General features: G+C 36.8%; 5 protein-coding genes across 11 annotated transcripts in view; 3 read left to right on the forward strand and 2 right to left on the reverse strand.

The window, feature by feature from the left end:
• On the reverse strand, positions 1–27,197 carry LOC135214316 (pigment-dispersing hormone type 1-like). Of its 5 annotated transcripts, none has more exons than XM_064248509.1 (4): positions 27,141–27,197; positions 26,792–26,894; positions 26,388–26,552; positions 1–329 (listed from the first exon to the last, which is right to left on the reverse strand). In XM_064248509.1, exons 2-3 carry the CDS (start codon positions 26,891–26,893, stop codon positions 26,412–26,414), a joined length of 243 nt encoding a protein of 80 aa, XP_064104579.1. In that variant the 5' UTR covers position 26,894; positions 27,141–27,197; the 3' UTR covers positions 1–329; positions 26,388–26,411. The 5 variants fall into 5 exon arrangements, with proteins under 5 accessions (XP_064104579.1, XP_064104596.1, XP_064104570.1 ...); XM_064248526.1 differs by lacking the exons at positions 26,388–26,552; positions 26,792–26,894; positions 27,141–27,197 and adding exons at positions 964–1,128; positions 1,368–1,470; positions 1,717–1,851 and having other exon boundaries at positions 1–273; XM_064248500.1 differs by lacking the exons at positions 26,388–26,552; positions 26,792–26,894; positions 27,141–27,197 and adding exons at positions 964–1,128; positions 1,368–1,470; positions 1,717–1,850 and having other exon boundaries at positions 1–332.
• Positions 4,246–27,487, forward strand: part of LOC135214357 (pigment-dispersing hormone type 1-like) — a 32,390-nt gene continuing 9,148 nt past the window's right edge. Inside the window, exons 1-4 of one of the 2 annotated variants that reach the window (XM_064248584.1) lie at positions 4,246–4,344; positions 4,522–4,621; positions 5,012–5,183; positions 5,310–5,610. In XM_064248584.1, the coding sequence (XP_064104654.1) occupies positions 4,523–4,621; positions 5,012–5,152 (240 nt within the window). In that variant the 5' untranslated portion in view covers positions 4,246–4,344; position 4,522 and the 3' untranslated portion in view covers positions 5,153–5,183; positions 5,310–5,610. Of the gene's footprint in view, positions 4,345–4,521; positions 4,622–5,011; positions 5,184–5,309; positions 5,611–27,487 lie in introns of those variants that run through there. The other variant, XM_064248593.1, reaches the window with a different exon arrangement.
• On the reverse strand, positions 13,686–15,474 carry LOC135214333 (pigment-dispersing hormone type 1-like). The gene is made up of 4 exons (XM_064248537.1): positions 15,346–15,474; positions 14,997–15,099; positions 14,589–14,757; positions 13,686–13,990 (listed from the first exon to the last, which is right to left on the reverse strand). Exons 2-3 carry the CDS (start codon positions 15,096–15,098, stop codon positions 14,617–14,619), a joined length of 243 nt encoding a protein of 80 aa, XP_064104607.1. The 5' UTR covers position 15,099; positions 15,346–15,474; the 3' UTR covers positions 13,686–13,990; positions 14,589–14,616.
• LOC135214345 (pigment-dispersing hormone type 1-like) lies at positions 17,901–19,207 on the forward strand. Of its 2 annotated transcripts, none has more exons than XM_064248572.1 (4): positions 17,901–18,010; positions 18,132–18,231; positions 18,619–18,790; positions 18,915–19,207. In XM_064248572.1, exons 2-3 carry the CDS (start codon positions 18,133–18,135, stop codon positions 18,757–18,759), a joined length of 240 nt encoding a protein of 79 aa, XP_064104642.1. In that variant the 5' UTR covers positions 17,901–18,010; position 18,132; the 3' UTR covers positions 18,760–18,790; positions 18,915–19,207. The 2 variants fall into 2 exon arrangements, with proteins under 2 accessions (XP_064104642.1, XP_064104635.1); XM_064248565.1 differs by having other exon boundaries at positions 17,907–17,955.
• On the forward strand, positions 22,491–23,171 carry LOC135211171 (uncharacterized). Its single transcript, XM_064244375.1, has one exon. The coding sequence runs from the start codon at positions 22,491–22,493 to the stop codon at positions 23,169–23,171; it is 681 nt and encodes a 226-aa protein (XP_064100445.1).

The raw sequence follows: 27,487 nt of genomic DNA on the forward strand, positions 1-27,487 counted from the left end.
TAGGGAAATAAGAAAATAATTTTAGCTGCCATATTTATTGATGAAATTTGGTGCAAATCTTATACACCTGAAGTTTCAGAGAGTTTTTTTCCCCAGCAACATGGATATCTGGACTCAGGCATCAATTAACAACTATCTGTTGCTGAACTGTGGCATAACTGAAGATCAATGAGTGTCGTTGAGATCTGGCTGAAGAAACTCATTTCCATGGAAAGGTAACAGAATGAACTGAGGAGGTTATTTTCTGGTGCCCTGGTTTCTCTAAAGGTGCAGCTGGAAGAAGTGTATGCATCAAATTTTTGTAGTGGTCAGTTGTAGTAGGTTGTGGTCTGCTATAAAAGACAAAAATATCAACTTTGTAAATTTGCAAGTTTCATTTCTTTGAATTCAGTACATGACACAGGCATGAACCCAGTTTTTTTTTGTTTTTTTTTGGGGGGTGGGTTGGTTCGTTTTTTCCCAAAAACTGGACTTTTTCTTCTATAAATGTCATTGCATATATATATATATATATATAGTATATATAATATATATATATATACATATATATAGGTATATACAGGATGAAATACTTGAAAATGTTACTTTAGTTGTATTAAGAAGAAAAATTGGGTATGCGGTCTATGCCCTTCTACCCGATTAGATGTTATTCAAAGAAATGACTTTGGTTAACAGAATTTTACTTAAAATCATTTACAAATATGGTGGCCTATATCATATTCCTATTATCACTATTGTATTTCCTACTACTAGAGAATGATGTTAAGGTTTAATAACACAATTTATAAAAAAAAGCCTAACCAAAAAACAAAAGATTGTTACTTTTTACTTAGTAAGTACAGCTCGACACCCCATCCCCCATCGGTACAGGCCTGTGAAGGCGTGTTCTCTTTACCCAGGCAGGTCACTATTTTTTACTAATAATTTTCATTTTTGAAAGTACATCAGCCACTCCTCACCTACCTAGAATGTAAACATTTCGTCATCCTACTTCTTTCCTGCTTCAGCCATTACTCTGGGAATCCCGAGGATGGAGTTGATCATTCCTGAATTCCTCTTGTGGGGCTCTGCTGAACTCCAGGGTCCATGGGACACGCGCAGGATTTGGGCTGCAAGTTCTGCCACCACCTAAAATGAAAGTTATGTTTCTATCTAAATAAAATTCTGCGACCCTTGTTGAATCATTCTAAGTCAAGTATATAAGCTTTAGGAGACGGTTAATGGGAAGATATTAAAGCAACATATATCTTTACATCAAACTGCGAACCAACTGCATTTCAGTCTTCCAGTTAGGTTATAAAACTTGGTTAAAAGCTAGGATTTCAACAGAGTGATTTCTGAACTCTTATAACGGCCTTATAGCTTACCTGTCTCTCTGTTGTCGTGAGATCTTCCTGGGCAGACGCCGTATAGCAGGAGTGAACGACAACTACCATTGCCACAAGGACGGCGAAGACTTTTGCCTGCATTCTAAAAGGAAATTAAGTGGAGTTTCTCTTAAACTAAGGTAACCGGCACATTATTTTGCTTAATTTTAATTAGGTAACCGAGATCTATAGAAACTTTACAGTTTACACCATTTTATGAGAATCTTTTTCAACTCTCAGGAGATCACATCATTCCAGAAAATAAACAAATCCATATGTAGCCTACTACAGTAGATAGTTAAAACCATTAAATAAAAAAAGCTTAATCAAGGATAATACTTATACTCACTTTCAGGTGCTACTGGAACGAAAGAGTGACTAAGAAGAGCGATGAAGATCGAATGATGTTCTCGTGAGAGAAACTTCCTCTTTTTAAGCAGCTGAGCAGTCCTCTACGGGTGCCGTACCAACACCACACTCCAACCCTACTCGCACCCAACCAACCGTTGGACAATTTGACCCCTTCCCTACGTTTTCTCTTTCTATTGCTTTAATCATATCTCCTCTATAGGTCTGTTCAAGCATAACATTCAATCTTTTCTCGTGGTATTTTCTCTGTAACAATTATAATCTTATTTGAAAGCAATTTGTTTATGGAGTGTTTGTACCCAAGTGTCGGTGTATTGTATGTCAATAAAGTTTATTGGAAAGATATAGGTACAAAATATGGAATATATTGATTTTCTCTGTAAACAAATCATATTGACTAAGAATGACGTCTTGATTCATTCTCTCACTGGGTAAAAAGAAAAAAAAAATGTCAATGAATAAGTCCATGAGTCTTTAAAGAAAAGTACATCGGGTGTGGATAAGACCATAGCTATGGAGGCCTCTCTATATCAGTGGATATAGATATCGAACAATTAAAAACCTGAAGTATTATTTACGGGCGCGAAAATCAAGACATGCCTTGATTTATCGAATGAGACTCTTAGAAGATAATATCATTGGAAAACAAGAAAGCTTAATTATCATACATTAGGCTGCTCCTCTGAGTTACAGATATAAAAGTAGGCCATTTTAATGCAAAAGACTAAAAAAATTCAAATAACAAAGAATTGATGTTAAAAAAACTTAAATTCCGTGAGAAGTTCGGGAAATGAAAAACGCATTAGAATATGTCTGCAAGAATTACAAATATCACAGACGAGTTGAGGAAAGTTAGGTCAGGGGAGTGTTCCGGGTAATATTAGTAATGCCCTAAATTATTAGTAGATCTGACGCTATTGGTCTATAATAATCTAAGAATAAAAATGTTTCTAGTGGATGTAAGAAGTGTGCAGCATTAACTAACAAAAGTCAATAAGGCAGCAGGAACTTTGCAGTACTCACAAGATGGTTGGGCGAAATCAGATTTTTAGCAAAGAGGGATCTCTATGTAGAAATATTAAATAATAAATAAAAGAAAAGTTTGTCTTCACTCATAATACTACTTCGTATTTAGGAATGATTTAAAATAGGCAATTTTTAAGATAAAGCCCCAGAAGTTCTCTGATAACTAAAATGAATGATGAATAATTAATAGTGTTTCTCTCTGCACATTCTTTTCATGACTGATTCTTTGTTTTCTTCCGATTGAATTATACATATGAAAACTGAATTTATGTGATAACTTGTGCTGACACAAAATATGATCTGTATTATGATCACGAATAGAAATTCTTCGAGAAAAAGCACAATCGGACAAAGAATCGGTTAAAAAAAAGTATGGGTGTCATAGCGTAGGACAGTGACTCGGTTTTCCATCTGCTGAATGAGTTACGTAAAAGCTGGATGGTCTTCTTCTTTCGTCGCCAGCATTGGAATCTTGTTGCTCCTCTTGGATCTGTTTCTGGAATAATAATAATAATAATAATAATAATAATGATAATAATAATAATAATAATAATAATAAGATAAATAACGAGCTATTGTGCTTCTGTTAACGTAAGGAGAGAATAAGTAGCTGGGAGGCTGATTTTGGTCAGTCATAGACAAGGTGAAGAGGGACCATGGGTCTAGCAGCAAAACACAAACAAATGGATAAATAAAAGCTCGTGAGACCTGAAGGTTGCGCTCCCTCATAATAGAAATTTCTCGTTGATAAAATCACGTATCTAGTACATACTTTTACAGGCAAACAGATAGCTAGAATCAAAATAAAAATAATTCTATAACTTCATCATAGTAACTTACTAAATAGATATATAATATCTGACGACGTCATTCCTCCTTCACAAAAGCAGGGGAAAATCGTCACTGCTATGGATGGCAAGGGTGGTCGAGGTTTCTCGTTGTTTCCCACTTCTTGGATGCTCAGCAAAATAACCCCATTGTCAAACGTCAGATTAGGTTATAGATAAGCAATAATTAAATGATTGGGAATAAAATGTTAAAGGTGATAATCTTGGTCGTTTATATACATACATACATAGCTACATAACATATTTAGGAAGACAAAAGGCTAAAATTCTGGTAGGCAGCTACATCAGGTTTCTTTTATCCCAACCAGTAAAATTGGCCTTGCTTGGATAGATATTAAATCTGGTTCGATATTCATTCATATGATTAAACTGTAATGCCACGAGGCTCAGATGCACACAGTTGTCCCTTCATTGCGTTCAAATAAGATGATAATCGTACAAGACACAATAAATGTTGAGAAAATTGAAACTCTTGCTTGAATGGAGCTAAAAAGAACATAATAGTTGACAAAAAAAAAAATGATGCAGACAAAACAAGGTAGGACGAGAAAAAATTGTCTTTGAATGGAACCCTGGGGTTGATAGTGGGGGAGGGGCGGGAGGGAGGGGTTGTTGGACAGGTATGGCCCGGGAAAGGGGTTGACATTGCTTAAAAAGAGGGAGATTCTCTCTGGACGCCACCATTCGATCTTCGTTTGTCTTCCTGATCACCCACTTATTTCGTCTCTCTCAAAGTATTCATTCACAAGCGGTTCTGTATTTCATAATTATTTCCCTTTACATGAACTCAGTATGAACTACTAACACACTATTTTGTTTTCTGTTTTGACGTGAACTCATCTTAGATGGTTGATAGAGAGAACATGACGTTTTCACAGACTACCTTATCCATGCGCTTGACTTTCTTTCAGAATGCAGTCAAAATTCGTAGCTGCCTGCTTGGCCTTGGTGGTCGTCGTTCTCTCCTGCTATGCAACGGCTCAGGAAGATCTTATGATAACAGATAGACAGGTGAGTCTATCATTGCCAGGAGGTTATTAAAACAGGGGAAAAAATGGATCTTTTCCAGATGATGGCCCCTAAAGGATTTTGACCTGGTATGTATCACGGCCTATTTGGTATAAGCCCGGTGGGGATATAACCGTAAAAACATAAACAAAAGACTGTAAATGTCATTAAGTTAATAACCCCCAAGAAATATTAGTCCTAGATAACGAGCCCCAAACATTGCTTAGAGTAACTCTCTATGAAAGAGCTCCCCCCCTACACCAAAAAAAAAAAAAGTAGTTTTTGTCATTAGATTATGTAGCACAGAATGCAAACTGGAAGCCTCCAATACTTCACAGTACAAACCAGAAACTTTGATTACAATTTTAATTTTGGATGTGACTTTCATTGCAGGTCGTGGCAGAACTTGCTGCCCAAATCCTGCGCGTGGCCCACGGATCCTGGAGTTCAGCAGAGGCCCACAAGAGGAATTCGGGAATGATCAACTCCATCCTCGGGATTCCCAGAGTCATGGCTGAAGCGGGAAAGAAATAGGACGACGGACTTTTTACATTCTAATTTCTAGGTAAATAAGTAGTAACTGAGTATACGGCGAGACAGAAACAATGAACGGGCCTGGGTAAAATGAAATTGTTGATATAGAGTATTCAAAGGAATGTAAGATGATAGCTTTTTTGTGTTTTATTTGCAGGACACGATGTACTGTAATAGACCATCATGCAAATCTGCTGCATTTACTTCTTCTCACTGTACCTTGAGAGAAACCAAGGAATCAAAAGTGACCTCTGTAAATTAGTTCTGTGATTGCTCCCTGAAAATTTCTCCAGTCAGTTGTTAACAAAATTCATTGACTTCATTTATGCTGCAGTCATCAACAGACAGTTAAAAAATGATGACTGTTTTAACATATCCTTATTAGAAGAGATAATGTCTCAGGCGCTTCAGATCTGCAAGGCTTGTGTAAGATTTAAGAAATAAATATGGCAGCTAATGTTATTCCTTTCTTTATCCATTTTTGTGGATATACATTTATATATGCAAGATTCTATCACGTAAGAGCGTGTATGAAAATCTGGATCACACAGATTATGCATGCATGAATTTATGCAAATTTTCTTACTAAGTAAAATGTAGACCAATCTGATAATGGAGGCCAAACCTGTTTATGATCTGCTCTGTAAATATTGTAAAGATAGCAATACACTTCACCCATGAGTTGTTGGCAACCATCCCTTCAAATCGGCAATATCCAAAGGTATTGAAAAAGGTATAAAGGAAATTAGTCTACAAGTGGAGAGGATTGCCTGTATATAAACAATAGGCACACAAATAAATCTTTTCACATCTCATACAACCTACGGAGGTGTGCAACTAAACTATGGAAATCTGACTGTAAGATAAATTGATTAAATCTCCAAATATGGCTTCCAGCTTCTTACGGGTCAGCTTAGGAATAATTTTAACAATGACTGTCAAGCCACGGTGTTTTCATTTGACAACATTAAATGCTGAATAAGTTTTTCAGGCCAGACTTGAAAAAATGCGATAATTGGGTGTTGCTAAAGCTGAAAGGAAGCAATAGACCTGTCTTGTCAAAGGAAAAATATTATAAGTCAGGGATATTGAGCCGCCCGGGAGTAGAAGGGAACTCTTCACTTGAGCTGACCAGGATTGACTAAAACTGGCATTAGGGGAGAGAGAGAGAGAGAGAGAGAGAGAGAGAGAGAGGAGAGAGAGAAATTTAATCTTTTCGAAGACTGAAGAATAAAGTTTAAGTCAGACTCGAGAGACGTTAGATATTTGCACTATGCGTATTAAGCTATACCAGTTTTGTCTCAGCGTCATCCGCAATAAGGACCTGATACCAGGACGACCCAACTCTCAGACATGAAGCTAAAAGACTGAGACTAGGAAAAACAAAAGGAAGAGAAGTTGTGAAAAGGTTAGGAAAGAAAAGACATAAATGAGAGAGGAAGAAGTTAAGTATATCTTAGTTTTACCAGACCACTGAACTGATTAACAGCTCTCCTAGGGCTGGCCCGAAGGATTAGATATTTTTACGTGGCTAGGAACCAATAGGTTACCTGGCAACGGGACCTACAGCTTATTTTGGGATCCGAACTACGCGACATCGAGAAATGAATTTCTCTCACCAAAAATAAATTCCTCTGATTTCGCGTTGGACGAGCCGAGAATCGAACTCGGACCGCCAGATTGGTAGCCGAGCGCGAAGTCCACTTGTCCAACGGGAAACTGTGAAGAGGAAGAAGAGAGCTAGAAATCTTATTAAGAAAAGTACAGATGTTGATTCACTAGGTATAACAATTATAAAAGATTGTGAAAATCTTCATTGTTTTGTGCTCTCCAGGCCTGAATTTTAAATTTATTCAATCTCCCAATAATATTCCTTCTTAATCTCAACGAATGGTAATTTACTATTTTTTTTATTAGTTTCCGCACAACTAGTTGAGCATTCTTGTTTTGTAGGAAGTTGGAAAATGCCATACCTCTTGCAAGAAACTAATTAATAATATTTTATAACGATTTTGTTCAAATTTTTGTTGCATTTCTTCGAGAATTCTGTAATAATAGCCTGATTAACTCGAGGAACAGTAGAGTACAAACAATCTATGTAGGTACTGGAGTAAAAAATCAATATCCGGTAAGAGAGTAAATAAAGTTTACTCAGAAAGAGGCGCAACAATATCTTTCACAGTCAGCATATCTAGGTTATTTATATCGTATGTTTTTGAGGTTAAACCGTTAGGCAAGACCCATGTCTCCATTAGAATTCATTTATGAAACCATTGATGAAATTTAGACTGACACGCCAATCTCTGGGACAATTTCAGTCATCCAGGGCTTAAGGCAGTGAAAAGAGAGATGGGAGTGGTCGTATAAGGCAGTGAAAAGTGAGATGGGAGTGGTCGTATAAGGCCAGTGAAAACAGAGAAAATGGGAGTGTCGTATAAGGCAGTGAAAAGAGGAGGGAGTGTCGTATAAGGCAGTGAAAAGAGAGATGGAGTGGCGTATAAGGCAAGTGAAAAGAGAGATGGGATTGGTCGGTATAAGGCAGTGAAAGAGAGATGGGATGGTCGGTATAAGGCAGTGAAAAGGAGATGGGAAGGGTCGTATAAGCAGTGAAAAGAGATGGGAGGTGGGTCCGTATAAGCAAGGTGAAAGTGAGATGGGAGTTGGTTCGTATAAGGCAGTGAAAAGAGAGATGGGAGTGGTCGTATAAGGCAGTGAAAAGAGAGATGGGAGTGGTCGTATAAGGCCCCCCCCCCCCCCGTTGAAAGGAGAGCTGGGTAGTGGTCGTAAAATAAGCAGTGAGAGAGATGGGAGTGGTCGTATAGGCAGTGAAAGGAGAGTGGGTTTTGGTATAACAAGCAAGTGAAAGGAAGTGGGAGGGTGGTCGTATAAGGTCATTGAAAAGAAAAAAGAGAAATGGGAGTGGTCGTATAAGCAGTGAGGAAGAGAATGGGGAGTGGTCGTATAAGGCAGTGAAAGAGATGAGTGGTCGGATAAGGGGCAGTGGAAAAGAGAGATGGGAGTGGTTCGTAAAGGCAGTGAAAGAGAGATGGGAGTGGTCGTATAAGGGCAGTGAAAAGAGAGTGGGTGGTTGGTATAAGGCAGTGAAAAGAGAGAGGGAAGTGGTTTCGTATAAGGCAGTGAAAAGAGAGATGGGAGTGGTCGTATAAGGCAGTGAAAAGAGAGATGGGAGTGGTCGTATAAGGCAGTGAAAAGAGAGATGGGAGTGGTCGGATAAGGCAGTGAAAAGAGAGATGGGAGTGGTCGTATAAGGCAGTGAAAAGAGAGATGGAGTGGTCGGTATAAAGCAGTGAAAGAGAGATGGGAGTGGTTCGGTATAAGGCAGTGAAAAAGAGATATGGGAGTGGTCGGATAAGGCAGTGAAAAGGAGGAGATGGGCTAGTGGGCGGAGGCAGTGAAAAGAGAGATGGGAGGGTCGTATAAGGCAGTGAAAAGGGAGAGATGGGAGTGGTCGATAAGGCAGTGAAAAGAGAGATGGTGGGTCGGATAAGCAGGAAAAGAGAGATGGAGTGGTCGTATAAGGCAGTGAAAAGAGAGATGGGAGGGTCGTATAGAGGCAGTGAAAAGAGAGAATGGTAATTTCGATAAAGGCAGTGAAAAAGAGAGATGGGATGTCGTATAAGGCAGTGAAAAGAGAGATGGGCGTGGTCGGATAAGGCAGTGAAAAGAGAGATGGTAGTGGTGCGAAAGCAGTGAAAAGGAGATTGGAGTGGTCGTATAAGGCAGTGAAAAGGAGAGTGGGAGTGGTCGTATAAGGGCATGAAAAGAGAGATGGGGTGGTCGTATAAGGCAGTGAAAACAGAGAGATGGGATGTCGTAATAAAGGCATTGGAGGCGGAAGGATGGGAAAGTGGTCGTATAAGCAGTGAAAGAGAGATGGGAGTGGTCGTTATAAGGCATTGAAAAGAAAAGATGGGAGTGGTCGTATAAGGTCCGTGAGTGAAAAGGCATTGGAAAAGGAAAAGAGATGGGAGTGGTCGTATAAGGCAGTGAAAAGTGAGATGGGAGTTGGTGGCGGAAAATTAAGGCAGGTGGAAAAGGAGAGATGGGGGATTGGTCCGTATCAAAGTCAGGTTGAAAAGGAGAGATGGGAAGTGGTCGGTATAAAGGCAGGTGAAAAAGGAAGAGATGGGAGTTGGTCGTAAGGGGCATGAAAGGAAGAGAAGATGTGGTCGTATAAGGCAGGTGAAAAGAGAGATGGGACTGGTCGTATAAGCAGTGAAAAGAGAGATGGGAGTGGTCGTATAAGGCAGTAAAAGTGGGAGAGGAAAAGATGGGAGTGGTCGTAGGGTGAAACGGGCAGTGAAAAGAGAGATGGAGTGGTCGTATAGGGCATGGAAAAGAGAGATGGGAGTGGTCGTATAAAGCATGAAAAAGAGTGGGAGTGTCCGATAAGGCAGTGAAAGAACGAGAGATGGGAGTGGTTGGAGGCATGAAGGAGAGAGATGAGAGAGAGAGAGAGGGAGAGCAGTGAAAAAGAGAGAGAGACGATAGAGAGAGAGAGAGAGAGAGAGAGAGAGCGCATTGTAATAGTTGTTTCGTATATGTAGTTCAAGGCTTTGAATGATTTTTGAAACTGAACCATAGCTTCTATAATTGATATGGTTACGAACCTACTGCTAGACTTCAAGCAGCTAAGACAACATGGCTGACCAGTGCTTGATATGCTGTCAGGTAAGGAGATTTGCCTTTAAAGTGAATTGTACTCCAATGACATTTATTAACTTTATACTCACAATGTTATGTGTAACGTGTTCTTTACACATGACAGGAAGCACTGCAATGTGATGGATGTTGCTACTGGCAGCACCGGACCTGCGGAAGTGGGATCACCCGGGAGCAATACAGGGCTGCTGTTAAAGAAGGTTATATTGACTGAATGTGTCACATGTGTATTCAAGAAAATCAAAGTCCGGGGGAAACTTGTGTAGTTTCGGGTACAAACACGGAATATTTTGAGGATGCAGTGGCAATGAGTGATGTGCATAGCGAGAATCTGGATTCTTTTGAAGGTGGAGTGTCAAATGTCAGTGGTGGTTCTTCTGTTGAGGATCTTACCTCAATGGAAATGTCTCCTTCGAGGGAGACAGTAACATATGAAAAGATTGAATCATCTTCACAAAGAGGAAATTCGAAACTTATTGGCGATGTGTGGTTAGAAACAAAAAAATCTCATGCAGGGCGACAGTGAAAGAAGTGGGTAACCCTTTTATTAGAGGATATCCTGAACACTGCCATCCACCCAGACCAGCTGTGCTGTAAAAAGTAAGGTGTGTACACTCGTAAAGGAAAAGGCAAAGGAAGACGTCTTTCGCTCTGCTTCTGATATTGTTGACGAGGTACTTCGGGAGCAAGTAAGTCCTATCATTCCTCTTTCATGTCTACCGTCTCCATTAAATCTTGCTAGACAGAAAAATCGTAAACGGAAGGCAAATCGACCACGAGAACCGCAAGACCTCGATTCCGAAATTAGCGATGCCCACATTCCTGAACACTTTTTGCAACGGGACATTACTGTCGGAGAAAGACGGCATTTGATATTTGCCACAGATGATCAACTGAAGTTACTATCTAAAGCGAAGCAGTGGTATGCCGATGCTACTTTCAAAATAATATGCGAACCATTTACACAACTGTTCAGAATCCATGCATTTGTGAAATATGATGGGCAATTGAAGTAAGTTCCCCTTTTGTTTGCGCTTATGTTTGGAAAAAGGCGCAGAGACTACAAAAAACTTCTTTGTGAAATAAGGGAGCTGAAAGGAGAGCATGCCCTTAAAGTTGAAGAAGTATTGATTGACTTTGAAGGCAGTGTATGGCGTGCTATTCCCGACATTTTACCAAATGTTACGATCCGTGGTTGTGCTTTCCAATGGGGCCAGGCTGTGTGGAGGAAAGTGCAAGAATTAGGCCTTCAAAGTTCGAACACAAACGATGTCGGCACTTACAAGTTTTTAAGGCAGTTGTTGTCGCTCCCATATATACCACAGGAACATAGAAGAGCATCCGAACAAATAATGATGTTGAGGGATGGCATAACAGAATAAACTTAAAGGCAAGGAAAGGAAACTTAAATTTTTATTTACTTTTAAAGCTCCTACATGATGAGGCAAAGATAGTTAATTTATAGGTGCTGCTGCTGTCAGAAAGGAAGGTTTTGAGAAAGCAGCAACATAAGTATAATAAACATCACGGCCAACTTGTAAAACTATGGGACGAATATAATAATGATGAAAGATCTCGAAAGAGAGAAAAAACACAGTAAAAAAAATAACACAATATAATAATAAAAAATAGTTTTAACAAAGTAAATTTGGATGTGGGCCGAGTTTGTATATAGTGGGCCGAGCTGGTAGTGGGCAGAGTTGGTACTTGGTAGTCACAATGGGCCAACTTGGCGATGGGACGAGTTCTCGATGGACGAGTTGGACTAAATCCACAAGGAGTACCCCTCTAACAATCGATATTCCATTTCACTTTATGACGTATAATACACTATTCAAGATGATACCCCATAGTCCAGACTTCTCGTATTAAATATAATTTAAAATATGATATTGGAAAATATAATTATGGATTACGCCTACATACAGACACACACACACATGAGCGCGCGTACACACAAACACACACACACAGAGTCGTACTATATATATGTGTATTGTAATTTGAGTTTATATGCTTTACTCACACATGTGCACATAAAATGAATATATTATGGGAAGATTTAGTTACATATACTGTACTTTCCCAGTTTTTTTTTTCAATGTATAACTTTTACGCATTTTTCCTTCTAGCATCTCAGATCATATTTTTCTCTACTGATACATGATTAATGTAAGTGTAACCTTCGTCTGAGAAAACTAGCCGTACATACATACACATATATATATCTATCTATCTATGTATACATATATATATATATATATATATATTATATATATATATATATATATATATATATATATATATATATATATATATATATATATATAGATATAGATATATATATAAATATAATGCCACGGAAGAAATTGAAAACACGAGAACTGACGAGATCTTTCGGTCTTAACGACTCTACTTAAGGCAAAAGCAAAACTGATCAGAACAGAGAAAAACGCAGTACAAGTAGGTACAGTATACAAACAGACATTACAGTATTAACATAAGGTCCAATTCACTTTGAAGAAACGAATAAACGAGAAAAGCCACACGTGGTCACATGTAATTTAGTCAGAACACAATACATATTGAGAACAGAGGCATATACGACCGGACAGTACAGATTTAGTAAAATTCCGAGTATTAGATTAAGGATTTAGGACACATTGGTTAAAGGCATTTTAATTCGAAAAACATTAAAATTTGTGTTATAACGTGAAATTTACACAAATGTACAAACAAGGAGTGAGAAACGAACATAGGATATAAATATAGCGAGCATGAAGAGAGAAAAAAATAATAGCTAAAAACATGTGGGACTAATTATTTAGCAGTTAATTCATTTATTTTAAGGTCCTTCTTCATACACATTTTACAAATATATGGGTCCAAATGGTAAAGGGTCGTTAAGACGGAAAGATATCGGCAGTTCTCGTGTTTTCGTTTGCCTCAGTGGCATCACCTTTATACATAGCATCACGTTTTATATATTTCGTCAAGTTATTCATACACACACACACACACACACACACACACACATATATATAATATATATATATATATATATATATATATATATAATATATATATATATATCCGTGTAATTATAGTATACAATAAAACTCCACAACATTGAACGGGTCACATAGCTACGCTTAAGGCTCATCAGCATAAACTACGCCATTCTGCAACGTTCACCCATATATTTTTTTCCAATGCACCTTCACTTTATGTACGAAACCATTTATAGGTCTATCTCTCCTCCTCCTTAACTTTCATGATGGACTGTGTACTCTTTCCAACAATCGATCTTGACCTCTTCTGAAATACCTATGAGTTTTCTTTGCGCTTCTGTGTTCCGTGATTTATTATATTTTTTCATTTAGGTTTATTTTATCATTTGTGGTTTAACCTCACTCTTTTTTTTTCAGTTTCTTGATTTTTGTCGGGCCCGGTTTGTACTAGGGCAGAGCCCTAAATAATAGTACTAGGGCATTCGGCGTTACGATTAAGATGACTACTGAGTCTCGAGTCGACAATCATACTTAAAACATTTCTTAGCAGACATAAAGCTATGATTATTATTAATAAATTTAACAAAATATTTATTTATTGACTTATCAATTTCTTGATCTGTTTATATTCTTTTTAAGAATGTTTGTCCAATTACCGCTCATGAGATTTCTATGGTTGAGACACAGATCAGCCACCCAATAAGTTACATGAGACATAATACATACATTTTTATCTGTTATCCAAATATTCATACAATTTTTCACTTGCATTAATTATTGTTTGGTATATGTACACATATTAACCAACGAAATGGGGAAATAAGAAAATAATTTCAGCTGCCATATTTATTGATGAAATTTGGTGCAAATCTTATACACCTGAAGTTTCAGAGAATTTTTTTCCCCAGCAACATGGATATCTGGACTCAGGCATCAATTCACAACTGTCTGTTGCTGAACTGTGGTATAACTGAAGATCAATGAGTTTCTTTGAGATCTGGCTGAAGAAACTCATTTCCATGGAAAGGTATCAGAATGAACTGTGGAGGTTATTTCTTGGTGTCCTGGTTTCTCTAAAGGTGCAGCTGGAAGAAGTGTATGCATCAAATTTTTGTAGTGGTCAGTTACTGTAGTAGGTTGTGGTCTGCAATAAAAGACAAAAATATCAACTTTGTAAATTTGCAAGTTTCATTTCTTTGAACTCAGTACATGACACAGGCCCGTACCCAGAGTTTTTTTTTTTTTTTTTTTTGTGGGGAGAGGGGTGGGGGTGGTGGTTCGTTTTTCCCAAAATTGGAGTTTTTCTTCTATAAATTTCATTGCATATATATGGGTATATACAAGCTGAAGTACTTGAAAATGCTATTTAGTTGTATTAAGAAGAAAAATTGAGTATGCGGTCTATGCCCTTCTACCCAATTATATGTTATAGAAAGTACTGACTTTGGTTAACAGAATTTTACTTAAAATCATTTACAAATATGGTGGCCTATATCATATTCCTATTATCACTCTTGTATTTACTACTACTAAAGAATGATGATAATGTTTAATAACACAATTTATAAAAAAAAAAGACTAGCCAAAAAACAAAAGATTGTTATTTTTTACTTTGAAAGTAAGTTCGACACCCCATCCCCCGTCGGTACAGGCCTGTGAAGGTATGTTCTCTTTACCCAGGCAGGTCATTCTATTTTTTACTAATAATTTTCATTTTTGAAAGTACATCAGTCACTCCTCACCTATCTAGAATGTAAACATTTCGTCATCCTACTTCTTTCCTGCTTCAGCCATTACTCTGGGAATCCCGAGGATGGAGTTGATCATTCCTGAATTCCTCTTGTGGGCCTCTGCTGAACTCCAGGGTCCATGGGACACGCGCAGGATTTGGGCTGCAAGTTCTGCCACCACCTAAAATGAAAGTTACGTTTCCATCTAAATAAAGTTCTGCGACCCTTGTTGAATCTTTCTAAGTGAAGTATATAAGCTTTAGGAGACGGTTAATGGGAAGATATTAAAGCAACACATATCTTTGCATCAAACTGCGAAGCAACTGCATTTCAGTCTTCCAGTTAGGTTATTAAACTTGGTTAAAAGCTAGAATTTCAACAGAGTGATTTCTGAACTCTTATAACGGCCTTATAGCTTACCTGTCTCTCTGTTGTCGTGAGATCTTCCTGGGCAGACGCCGTATAGCAGGAGTGAGCAACAACTACCATTGCCACAAGGACGGCGAAGAATTTTGCCTGCATTCTAAAAGGAAATTAAGTGGAGTTTCTCTTAAACTAAGGTAACCGGTACATTATTTTGCTTAATTTTAATTAGGTAACCGAGATCTATAGAAATTTCACAGTTTACACCGTTTTATGATAATCTTTTTCAACTATCAAGAGATCACATCATTCCAGAAAATAAACAAATCCATATGTAGCCTACTACAGTAGATAGTTAAAACCATTAAATAAAAAAAGCTTAATCAAGGATAATACTTATACTCACTTTCAGGTGCTACTGGAACGAAAGAGTGACTAAGAAGAGCGAGGAAGATCGAATGATGTCGTGAGAGAAACTTCCTCTTTTTAAGCAGCTGAGCAGTCCTCTACGGGTGCCGTACCAACACCACACTCCAACCCTACTCGCACCCAACCAACCGTTGGACAATTTGACCCCTTCCCTACGTTTTCTCTTTCTATTGCTTTAATCATATCTCCTCTTTAGGTCTGTTCAAGCATAACATTCATTCTTTTCTCGTGGTATTTTCTCTGTAACAATTATAATCTTATTTGAAAGCAATTTGTTTATGGAGTGTTTGTACCCAAGTGTCGGTGTATTGTATGTCAATAAAGTTTATTGGAAAGATATAGGTACAAAATATGGAATATATTGATTTTCTCTGTAAACAAATCATATTGACTAAGAATGACGACTTAATTCATTCTCTCACTGGGTAAAAAGAAAAAAAAAATGTCAATGAATAAGTCCATGAGTCTTTAAAGAAAAGTACATCGGGTGTGGATAAGACCATAGCTATGGAGGCCTCTCTATATCAGTGGATATAGATATCGAACAATTAAAAACCTGAAGTATTATTTACAGGCGCGAAAATCAAGACATGCCTTGATTTATCGAATGAGACTCTTAGAAGATAATATCATTGGAAAACAAGAAGCTTAATATCATACATTAGGCTGCTCCTCTGAGTTACAGATATAAAAGTAGGCCATTTTAATGCAAAAGACTAAAAAAATTCAAATAACAAAGAATTGATGTTAAAGGAACTTAAATTCCGTGAGAAGTTCGGGAAATGAAAAACGCATTAGAATATGTCTGCAAGAATTACAAATATCACAGACGAGTTGAGGAAAGTTAGGTCAGGGGAGTGTTCCGGGTAATATTAGTAATGCCCTAAATTATTAGTAGATCTGACGCTATTGGTCTATAATAATCTAAGAATAAAAATGTTGCTAGTGGATGTAAGAAGTGTGCAGCATTAACTAACAAAAGTCAATAAGGCAGCAGGAACTTTGCAGTACTCACAAGATGGTTGGGCGAAATCAGATTTTTAGCAAAGAGGGATCTCTATGTAGAAATATTAAATAATAAATAAAAGAAAAGTTTGTCTTCACTCATAATACTACTTCGTATTTAGGAATGATTTAAAATAGGCAATTTTTAAGATAAAGCCCCAGAAGTTCTCTGATAACTAAAATGAATGATGAATAATTAATAGTGTTTCTCTCTGCACATTCTTTTCATGGCTGATTCTTTGTTTTCTTCCGATTGAATTATACATATGCAAATGGAATTTATCTGATAACTTGTGTTGACACAAAATATGATCTGTATTATGATCACGAATAGAAATTCCTCGAGAAAAAGCACAATCGAACAAAGAATCGGTTAAAAAAAAAGTATGGGTGTCATAGCGTAGGACAGTGACTCGGTTTTCCATCTGCTGAATGAGTTACGTAAAAGCTGGATGGTCTTCTTCTTTCGTCGCCAGCATTGGAATCTTGTTGCTCCTCTTGGATCTGTTTCTGGAATAATAATAATAATAATAATAATAATAATAATAATAATAATAATAATAAGATAAATAACGAGCTATTGTGCTTCTGTTATCGTAAGGAAGAGAATAAGTAGCTGGGATGTTGATTTTGGTCAGTCATAGACAAGGTGAAGAGGGACCATGGGCCTAGCAGCAAAATACAAACAAATGAATAAATAAAAGTTTGTGAGACCTGAAGGTTGCGCTCCCTCATAATAGAAATTTCTCGTTGATAAAATCACATATCTAGTACATATTTTCACAGGCAAACAGATAGCTAGAATCAAAATAGAAATAATTCTATAACTTCATGATAGTAACTTACTAAATAGATATAGTATACTATCTGACGACGTCATTCCTCCTTCACAAAAGCAGGGGAAAATTGTCAGCTATGGCAATGGTGGTCGAGGTTTCTCGTCGTTTCCCACTTCTTGGATGCTCAGCAAAATAACCCCATTGTCAAACGACAGATTAGGTTATAGATAAGCAATAATTAAATGATTGGGAATAAAATGTTAAAGGTCATAATCTTGTTCGTTTATATACATACATACATAGCTACATAACATATTTAGGAAGACAAAAGGCTAAAATTCGGGTAGGCAGCTACATCAGGTTTCTTTTATCCCAACCAGTAAAATTGGCCTTGCTTGGATAGGTATTAAATCTGGTTCGATATTCATTCATATGATTAAACTGTAATGCCACGAAGCTCGGATGCACACAGTTGTTCCTTCATTGCGTTCAAATAAGATGATAATCGTACGAGACACAATAAATGTGGAAAAAATTGAAACACTTGCTTGAATGGAGCTAAAAAGAACATAATAGATGACAAAAAAAATGATGCTGACAAAACAAGGTAGGACGAGAAAATATTGTCTTTGAATGGAACCCTGGGGTTGAAGGTGGGGGAGGGGCGGGAGGGAGGGGTTGTTGGACAGGTATGGCCCGGGAAAGGGGTTGACACTGCTTAAAAAGTGGGAGATTCTCTCTGGACGCCACCATTCGATCTTCGTTTGTCTTCCTGATCACCCACTTATTTCGTCTCTCTCAAAGTATTCATTCAAAGCGGTTCTGTATTTCATAATTATTTCCCTTTACATGAAATCAGTATGTACTACCAACACACGATTTTGTTTTCTGTTTTGATGTGAATTCATCTTAGATGGTTGATACAGAAAACACGACGTTTTCACAGACTACCTTATCCATGCGCTTGACTTTCTTTCAGAATGCAGTCAAAATTCGTAGCTGTCTGCTTGGCCTTGGTGGTCGTCGTTCTCTCCTGCTATGCAACGGCTCAGGAAGATCTCACGATAACAGAGAGACAGGTGAGTCTATCATTGCCAGGAGGTTATTAAAACAGAGGGAAAAAATGGACCTTTTCTTGATGGTGGCCCCTAAAGGATTTTGACCTGGTATGTATCACGGCCTATTTGGTACAAGCCCGGTGGGGATATAACCGTAAAAACATAAACAAATGACTGTAAATATCATTAAGTTAATGACCCCCAAGAAATATTAGTCCTAGATAACGAGCCCCGAACATTGCTTAGAGTCACTCTCTTTGAAAGAGGTCCCCCCCCCCCAAAGAAAAAAAGTTTTTGTCATTAGATTACGTAGTACAGAATGCAAATTGGAAGCTTCCAATACACTGTTACTTCACAGTAAAAAACAGAAACTTTGATTACAATTATTGGATGTGACTTTCATTGCAGGTCGTGGCAGAACTTGCTGCCCAAATCCTGCGCGTGACCCACGGATCCTGGAGTTCAGCAGAGGCCCACAAGAGGAATTCGGGAATGATCAACTCCATCCTCGGGATTCCCAGAGTCATGGCTGAAGCGGGAAAGAAATAGGACGACGGACTTTTTAAATTCTAATTTCTAGGTAAGTAAGTAGTAACAGTATACTGCGAGACTGAAACAATGAACGAGCCTGGGTAAAATGAAATTGTTGATATAGAGTATTCAAAGAAATGTAAGATGATATAATTTTTGTCTTTTATTTGCAGGACACGATGTACTGTAATGGACCATCATGCAAATTTGCTGCATTTACTTCTTCTCACTGTACCTTGAGAGAAACCGAGGAATCAAAAGTGACCTCCGTAAATTAGTTCTGTGATTGCTCCCTGAAAATTTCTCCAGTCAGTTGTTAACAAAACTCATTGACTTCATATATGCTGCAGTCATCAATAGACAGTTAAAAATTGATGACTGTTTTAACATATCCTTATTACAAGAGATAATGTCTCAGACGCTTCAGAACTGTAGGGTTTGCGTAAGATTTAAGAAATAAATATGTCAGCTAATGTTATTCCTTTCTTTACCCATTTTTGTGGATACATATTTATATATGCAAGATTCTATCACGTGAGAGCGTGTATGAATACCTGGATCGCACAGATTATGCATGCATGAATTTATGCAAATTTTCTTACTAAGTAAGATGTAGACCGATCTGATAATAGAAGCCAAAACGGTTTATGATCTATTCTGTAAATATTGTAAAGATAGCAATGTACTTCACCAATGAGTTGTTGGCAACCATCCCTTCAAACTGGCAATATCAAAAGTTCCTGAAAAAGGTATAAAGGCAATTAGTTTACAAGTGGATTGGATTGCCTAGATAAATAATCAACACAAAAAATATAAATAAATATTTTCACATCTCATGCAACCTACGGAGAAGGTGTGCGAGTTAACTCAACTATGGAAATCTTTTAATGTAAGATAAATTGATTATATCTCCAAATATAACTTCCAGCATCTTACGGGTCTGTTCCAAAGGCCCTGAAAAAAGTATAACGGAAATTAGTTGACAAGTGGAGGAGATTGCCTGTATAAACAATAGACACAAAAAGAAATATTTCACATATCATGCAACCTACGGAGCTGTGCAACTCATCCCTGGAAATCTGACTAAGATAAATCGATTATATCTCTAAATATGACTTCCAGCCTCTTACTGGTCTGCTCCAAAGGCCCTGGAAGCCTGCATAAACAATAGACACAAAAAGAAATATTTTCAGATCTCATATAACCTACGGAGATGTGTAACTCATCCATGGAAATCTAACTGTAAGATAAATTGGTTATCTCCAAATATGACTTCCAGCTTCTTACGGGTCAGCTTTTTAACAATGACTGTCAAACCACGTTGTTTTTCATTTGACAACAGTGAATGCCGAATAACTTTTTCAGTCCAGGCTTGAAAAAATGAGATAATTGGGTGCTGCTAAAGCTGAAAGGAAGCAATAGACTTGTCTCGTCAAAGGAAAACTATTGTCAGTCTGGGATATTGAGTCGCCTGAGAGGAGAAGGGAACTCATCACTCGAGCTGGACAGAATTGACTCAAACTGGCATTAGGAGAGAGAGAGAGAGAGAGAGAGAGAGAGAGAGAGAGAGAGAGAAGAGAGAGAAATTTAATCTTTTCAAAGACTGAAGAATAAAGTTTAAGTCAGACTCGAGAGACGTTAGATATTTGCACTATGCGTATTAAGCTATACCAGTTTTGTCTCAGCGTCATCTGCAATAAGGACCTGATACCAGGACGACCCAACTCTCAGACATGAAGCTAAAAGACTGAGACTAGGAAAAACAAAAGGAAGAGAAGTTGTGAAAAGGTTAGGAAAGAAAAGACATAAATGAGAGAGGAAGAAGTTAAGTATATCTTAGTTTTACCAGACCACTGAACTGATTAAACAAATCTTGCTTCCTAGGGTGCTGGACCCGAAATGGATTAGATATTTTTACGTGGCTAGGAACCAATTGGTTACCTGGCAACGGGACCTACAGGTTATTGTGGGATCCGAACCACGCGACATCGAGAAAGGAATTTCTATCACCAAAAATAAATTCCTTTGATTTCGCGTTGGCCGAGACGAGAATCGAACTCGGACCACCAGATTGGTAGCCGAGCACGAAGTCCACTTGTCCAACGGGAAACTGAGAAGAGGAAGAAAAGAGCTAGAACTTTAATTAGGAAAAGTACACATGTTGATTCACCAAGTATAACAATTAAAAAAGATTGTGAAAATCTTCATTGTTCTGTGCTCTTCAGGCCTGAATTTTAAATTCATTCAATCTCCCAATAATATTCCTTCTTAATCTGAATGAATGGTAATTTACTATTTTTTTTATTAGTTTCCGCACAACTAGTTGAGCATTCTTGTTTTGTAGGAAGTTGCAAAATGCCATTCCTTTTGCAAGAAACTAATTAATGATATTTTATTTCGATTTTGTTCAAAATTTTTAGTTGCATATTTTCGAGAATTCTGTAATAATAGCCTCATTAACTCGAGGAACAGTAGAGTACAAACAATCTCTGTAGGTACTGGAGTAAAAAAATCATTATCCGGTAAGAGAGTAAATAAAGTTTACTCAGAAAAAGGAGCAACAATATCTTTCACAGTTAGTATATCCAGGTTATTTATATCGTATGTTTTTGAGGTTCATCCGGTAGGTAAAACCCATGTCTCCATTAGAATTCATTTATGAAACCATTGATGAAATTTAGACTAACTCGCCAATCTCTGGGACAATTCCAGTCATTCAGGGCTTAAGGCAGTGAAAAGAGAGATAGGAGTGGTCGTATAAGGCAGTGAAAAAAGAGATGGGAGTGGTCGGATAAGGCAGTGAAAAGAGGAGTGGTCGTATAAGGCAGTGAAAAGAGAGATGGGAGTGGTCGGATAAGGCAGTGAAAAGAGAGATGGGAGTGGTCGGATAAGGCAGTGAAAAGAGAGAGAGAAAGAGAGAGCATTGTAATAGTTGTTTCGTATATGTAGTTCAAGGCTTTGAATAATTTTCGAAACTGAACCATAGCTTATATAATTGATATGGTTACGAACCTACTGCTAGACTTCAAGCAGCTAAGACAACATGGCTGACCAGTGCTTGATATGCTGTCAGGTAAGGAGATTTACCTTTAAAGTGAATAGTACTGCAATGACATATATTAACTTTATACTCACAATGTCATGTGTAACGTGTTCTTTACACATGACAGGAAGCACTGCAATGTGATGGATGTAGCTACTGGCAGCACCGGACCTGCGGAAGTGGGATCACCCGGGAGCAATACAGGGCTGGTGTTAAAGAAGGTTATGTTGACTGGATGTGTCATGTGTATTCAAGAAAATCAAAGTCTGGGGGAAACTTGTGTAGTTTTGGGTGCAAACACGGAATATTTTGAGAATGCAGTGGCAATGAGTCATGTGCATAGTGAAAATCTGGATTCTTTTGAAGATGGAGTGTCAAATGTCAGTGGTGGTTCTTCAGTTGAGGATCCTACGCCAATGGAAATGTCTCCCTCGAGGGAGACAGTAACATATGAAAAGATTGAATCATGTTGACAAAGAGGAAATTCGAAACTTATTGACAGCACCGGCTACTCTTACACACTAAAGAGAAAAACAAACGTGAGTATTCATTGGCGATGTGTGGTTAGAAACAAAAAAATCTCATGCATGGCGACAGTAAAAGTAGTGGGTAACACTTTTATTAGAGGGCATGCTGAACACTGCCATCCACCCAGACCAGCTGTGCTGTAAAAAGTAAGGTGTGTAGACTCGTAAAGGAAAAGGAAATGGAAGACGTCTTTCGCCCTGCTTCTGATATTGTTGACGAGGTACTTCGGGAGCAAGTAAGTTCTACCATTCCTCTTTCATGTTTACCGGCTCCATTAAATATTGCTAGGCAGGGAAATAGTAAACGGAAGGCAAATCGACCACGAGAACCGCAAGATCTCGATTTCGAAATTAGCGATGCCCACATTCCTGAAACCTTTTTGCAACGGGACATTACTGTCGGAGAAAGACGGCATTTGATATTTGCCACAGATGATCAACTTAAGTTACTATCTAAAGCGAAGCAGTGGTATGCCGATGCTACTTTCAAAATAGTACGCAAACCATTTACACAACTGTTTATCATCCATGCATTTGTGAAACATGATGGGCAGTTGAAGCAAGTTCCCCTTTTGTTTGCGCTTATGTCAGGAAAAAGGCGCAGAGACTACAAAAAAGTTCTTTGTGAAATAAGAGAGCTGACAGGAGAGCATGCCCTTAAAGTTGAAGATGTTTTGATTGACTTTGAAGGCAGTGTATGGCGTGCTATTCCCGACATTTTACTAAATGTTACGATCCGTGGTTGTGCTTTCCACTGGGGCCAGGCTGTGGGGAGGAAAGTGCAGGAATTCGGCCTTCAAAGTTTTTTTTTTTTTTTTCAATGTACAACTTTTACGCCATATATCCTTCTAGCATCTTAGATCATATTTTTCTCTACTGATACATGATTAATGTAAGTGTAACCTTATTCTGAGAAAACTAGCCATATAAATATATATATATATATATATATATATATATATATATATATATATATATATATTGTATAATATAAAGATAATGTCCACGGAGGAACTTGAAAACACGAGAACTGGCGAGATCTTTCGGTCTTAACGACCCTTTACTTAAGGCAAAAGCAAAACTGATCAAAACAGAGAAAAGCACAGTATAAGTAGGCACAGTATACAAACGGACATTACAGTATTAACATAAGATCCAATTCACTTTGAAGAGACGAATAAACGAGAAAAGCCACACGTGGTCACAGGTAATTTAGTCAGAAAAAATACATTTTGAGAACAGCGGCATATACGACCGGACAGTACAGATTTAGTAAAATTCCGAGTATTAGATTAAGGATTTAGGAGCAGTGTGGTCAGACACATTGGTTAAAGGCATTTTAATTCGAAAAACAATAAAAATTTTATTTTAGCGTAAAATTTACACTAATGTTCAAATAAGGAGTGAGAAACGTACATAGGATATAAATATAGCGAGCATGAAGAGAGAAAAAAATAATAGCTAAAAACATGTGGGACTAATTAATTAGCAGTTAATTCATTTATTTTAAGGTCCTTCTTCATACACATTTTACAAATATATGGGTCCAAATAGTAAAGGGTCGTTAAGACCGAAAGATCTCGGCAGTTCTCGTGTTTTCGTTTCCCTCCGTGGCATCACCTTTATACATAGCATCACGTTTTATATATTTCGTGATCAAGTTATTTCATATATATATATATATAATATTATATATATATATATATATATATATATATATATATATTATAGTACATATATTTATATATATATATATATTATATATATATATTATAGTACAATAACTATATATATTCTATATATATATATATATATATATATATATATATATATATATATATATATATAGTACAATATATATATATATATATATATATATATATATATATATATTATATATATATATATATATATATATTATATACATATATATATATATATATATATATATACATATATATATATATATTATATATATACATATCTATATATATAATTGTATATAATATATATATATATATATATATATATATATATATATAGTCATCTTAATCGTAAACGCCGAATGCCTTAGTATTATTATATAGGGCTCTGCCCTAGTATAAACCGGGCCCGACAAAAATCAAGAAACTGAAATATAAATAAAAAAAAAAGGGAGTGAGGTTAAACCACAAAGGACAAAATAAACCTAAATGAAAAAATATAAATAATCACGGAACACAGAAGCGCAAAGAAAACTCATAGGCATTTCAGAAGAGGTTAAGATCGATTGTTGGAAAGAGTACACAGTCCATCATAAGCGTTAAGGAGGAGGAGAGATAGACCTATAAATGGTTTCGTACATAAAGTGAAGGTGCATTGGAAAGAAATAGGGGTGAACGGTGTAGAATGATGTATTTATGCTGATAAGCCTTAAACATACCTATGTGACCCGTTCAATGTTGTGGAGTTTTATTGTACTATAATACACGGATATATATATATATATATATATATATTATATATATATATATATATATATATATTGTATATATATATAATATATATATATATATATATATATATATATGTGTATCTATATATATATATATATATATATATATATATATATATATATATATATATATATAAGTATATGTTTTTGGGCTACTGTGTTCCGTGATTTATTATATTTTTTCATTAAGGTTTATTTTATCCTTTGTGGTTTAACCTCGTTTTTTTTTCGTTTTTTTTTTTTTCAGTTTCTTGATTTTTGTCGGGCCCGGTTTGTACTAGGGCAGAGCCCTATATAATAGTACTAAGGCATTCGGCGTTTACGATTAAGATGACTACTGAGTCTCGAGTCGAAAATCATACTTAAAAACATTTCTTACCAGACATAATGCTATGATTATTATTAAAAACTCTAATAAAATATCTGTTTATTGACATATCTATTTCTTGATATGTTTATATTCTTTTTAAGGATGTTTGTCCAATTACCGCTCACGAGATTTCTACGGGTGAGTCATGGATCAGCCACACAGTAAGTTACATGACACATAATACATACATACATCTTTATCAGTGCTATCCAAATATTCATACATTCTTTCACTTGCATTAATTATTGTTTGGTATATGTACACATATTAACCAACGAAATGGGGAAATTAGAAAATAATTTCAGCTGCCATATTTATTGACGAAATTTGATGCAAATCTTATACACCTGAAGTTTCAGATATTTTTTTTTTTTCCAGCAAGATGGATATCTGGACTCAGGCATCAATTCACAACTGTCTGTTGCTGAACTGTGGCATAACTGAAGATCAATGAGTTTCGTTGAGATCTGGCTGAAGAAACTCATCTCCATGGAAAGGTAACAGAATGAACTGTGGAGGTTATTTTTTGGTGTCCTGGTTTCTCTAAAGGTGTAGCTGGAAGAAGTGTATGTATCAAATTTTTGTAGTGGTCAATTGTAGTAGGTTGTGGTCTGCAATAAAAGACAAAAATATCAACTTTGTAAATTTGCAAGTTTCATTTCTTTGAATTCAGTACATGACACAGCCCCGTACCCAGAGTTTATTATTATTTTTTTTTTTTGGGGGGGAGGGGTTCGTTTTTCCCAAAACTGGACTTTTTCTTCTATAAATGTCATTGCATATATATATAGGTATATACAGGATGAAATACTTGAAAATGTTACTTTAGTTGTATTAAGAAGAAAAATTGGGTATGCGGTCTATGCCCTTCTACCCGATTAGATGTTATTCAAAGAACTGACTTTGGTTGACAGAATTTTACTTAAAATCATTTACAAATATGGTGGCCTATATCATATTCCTATTATCACTATTGTAATTCCTACTACTAAAGAATGATGTTAATGTTTAAAAACATAATTAAAAAAAAAAAAAAAAAAAAACTAAAAAAAAAAAAAAAAAAACTGTTACTTTTTACTTTAAAAGTACAGTTCGACACCCCATCCCCCCTTGGTACAGGCCTGTGAAGGCGTGTTCTCTTTACCCAGGCAGGTCACTATTTTTTACTAATAATTTTCATTTTTGAAAGTACATCAGCCACTCCTCACCTACCTAGAATGTAAACATTTCGTCATCCTACTTCTTTCCTGCTTCAGCCATTACTCTGGGAATCCCAAGGATGGAGTTGATCATTCCTGAATTCCTCTTGTGGGGCTCTGCTGAACTCCAGGGTCCATGGGACACGCGCAGGATTTGGGCTGCAAGTTCTGCCACCACCTAAAATGAAAGTTTCGTTTCCATCTAAATAAAGTTCTGCGATCCTTGTTGAATCATTCTAAGTCAAGTATATAAGCTTTAGGAGACGGTTATTGAGAAGATATTAAAGCAACATATATCTTTGTATCAAACTGCGAAGCAACTGCATTTCAGTCTTCCAGTTAGGTTACAAAACTTGGTTAAAAGTTAGAATTTCAGCCGAGTGATTTCTGAACTCTTATAACGGCCTTATAGCTTACCTGTCTCTCTGTTGTCGTGAGATCTTCCTGGGCAGACGCCGTATAGCAGGAGTGAACGACAACTACCATTGCCACAAGGACGGCGAAGACTTTTGCCTGCATTCTAAAAGGAAATCAAGTGGAGTTTCTCTTAAACTAAGGTAACCGGCACATCATTTTGCTTAATTTTACTTAGGTAACCGAGATCTATAGAATCTTTACAGTTTACACCGTATTATGAGAATCTTTTTCAACTATCAGGAGATCACATCACTCCAGTAAATAAACAAATCCATGTGTAGCCTACTACAGTAGATAGTTAAAACCATTAAATAAAAAAAGCTTAATCAAGGATAATACTTATACTCACTTTCAGGTGCTACTGGAACGAAAGAGTGACTAAGAAGAGCGAGGAAGATCGAATGATGTCGTGAGAGAAACTTCCTCTTTTTAAGCAGCTGAGCAGTCCTCTACGGGTGCCGTACCAACACCACACTCCAACCCTACTCGCACCCAACCAACCGTTGGACAATTTGACCCCTTCCCTACGTTTTATCTTTCTATTGCTTTAATCATATCTCCTCTATAGGTCTGTTCAACGATAACATTCATTCTTTTCTTGCGGTATTTTCTCTGTAACAATTATAATCTTATTTGAAAGCAATTTGGTTATGGAGTGTTTGTACCCAAGTGTCGGTGTATTGTATGCCAATAAAG

The sequence above is a fragment of the Macrobrachium nipponense genome, chromosome 19, assembly GCF_015104395.2.
Source record: "Macrobrachium nipponense isolate FS-2020 chromosome 19, ASM1510439v2, whole genome shotgun sequence".
NCBI lineage: Eukaryota > Metazoa > Arthropoda > Malacostraca > Decapoda > Palaemonidae > Macrobrachium > Macrobrachium nipponense.

Excerpts from the sequence above, each read along its gene's own strand:
- LOC135211171 (XM_064244375.1), top strand. The coding sequence starts at position 22,491 with ATGGAAGACGTCTTTCGCCCTGCTTCTGATATTGTTGACGAGGTACTT.
- LOC135214345 (XM_064248572.1), top strand. The coding sequence starts at position 18,133 with ATGCAGTCAAAATTCGTAGCTGTCTGCTTGGCCTTGGTGGTCGTCGTT. Across the intron at positions 18,232-18,618 it reads TCACGATAACAGAGAGACAG|GTCGTGGCAGAACTTGCTGC; the intron begins GTGAGTCTATCA and ends CTTTCATTGCAG.
- LOC135214316 (XM_064248509.1), bottom strand. The coding sequence starts at position 26,893 with ATGCAGGCAAAAGTCTTCGCCGTCCTTGTGGCAATGGTAGTTGTCGTT. Across the intron at positions 26,553-26,791 it reads TCACGACAACAGAGAGACAG|GTGGTGGCAGAACTTGCAGC; the intron begins GTAAGCTATAAG and ends CTTTCATTTTAG.
- LOC135214333 (XM_064248537.1), bottom strand. The coding sequence starts at position 15,098 with ATGCAGGCAAAATTCTTCGCCGTCCTTGTGGCAATGGTAGTTGTTGCT. Across the intron at positions 14,758-14,996 it reads TCACGACAACAGAGAGACAG|GTGGTGGCAGAACTTGCAGC; the intron begins GTAAGCTATAAG and ends CTTTCATTTTAG.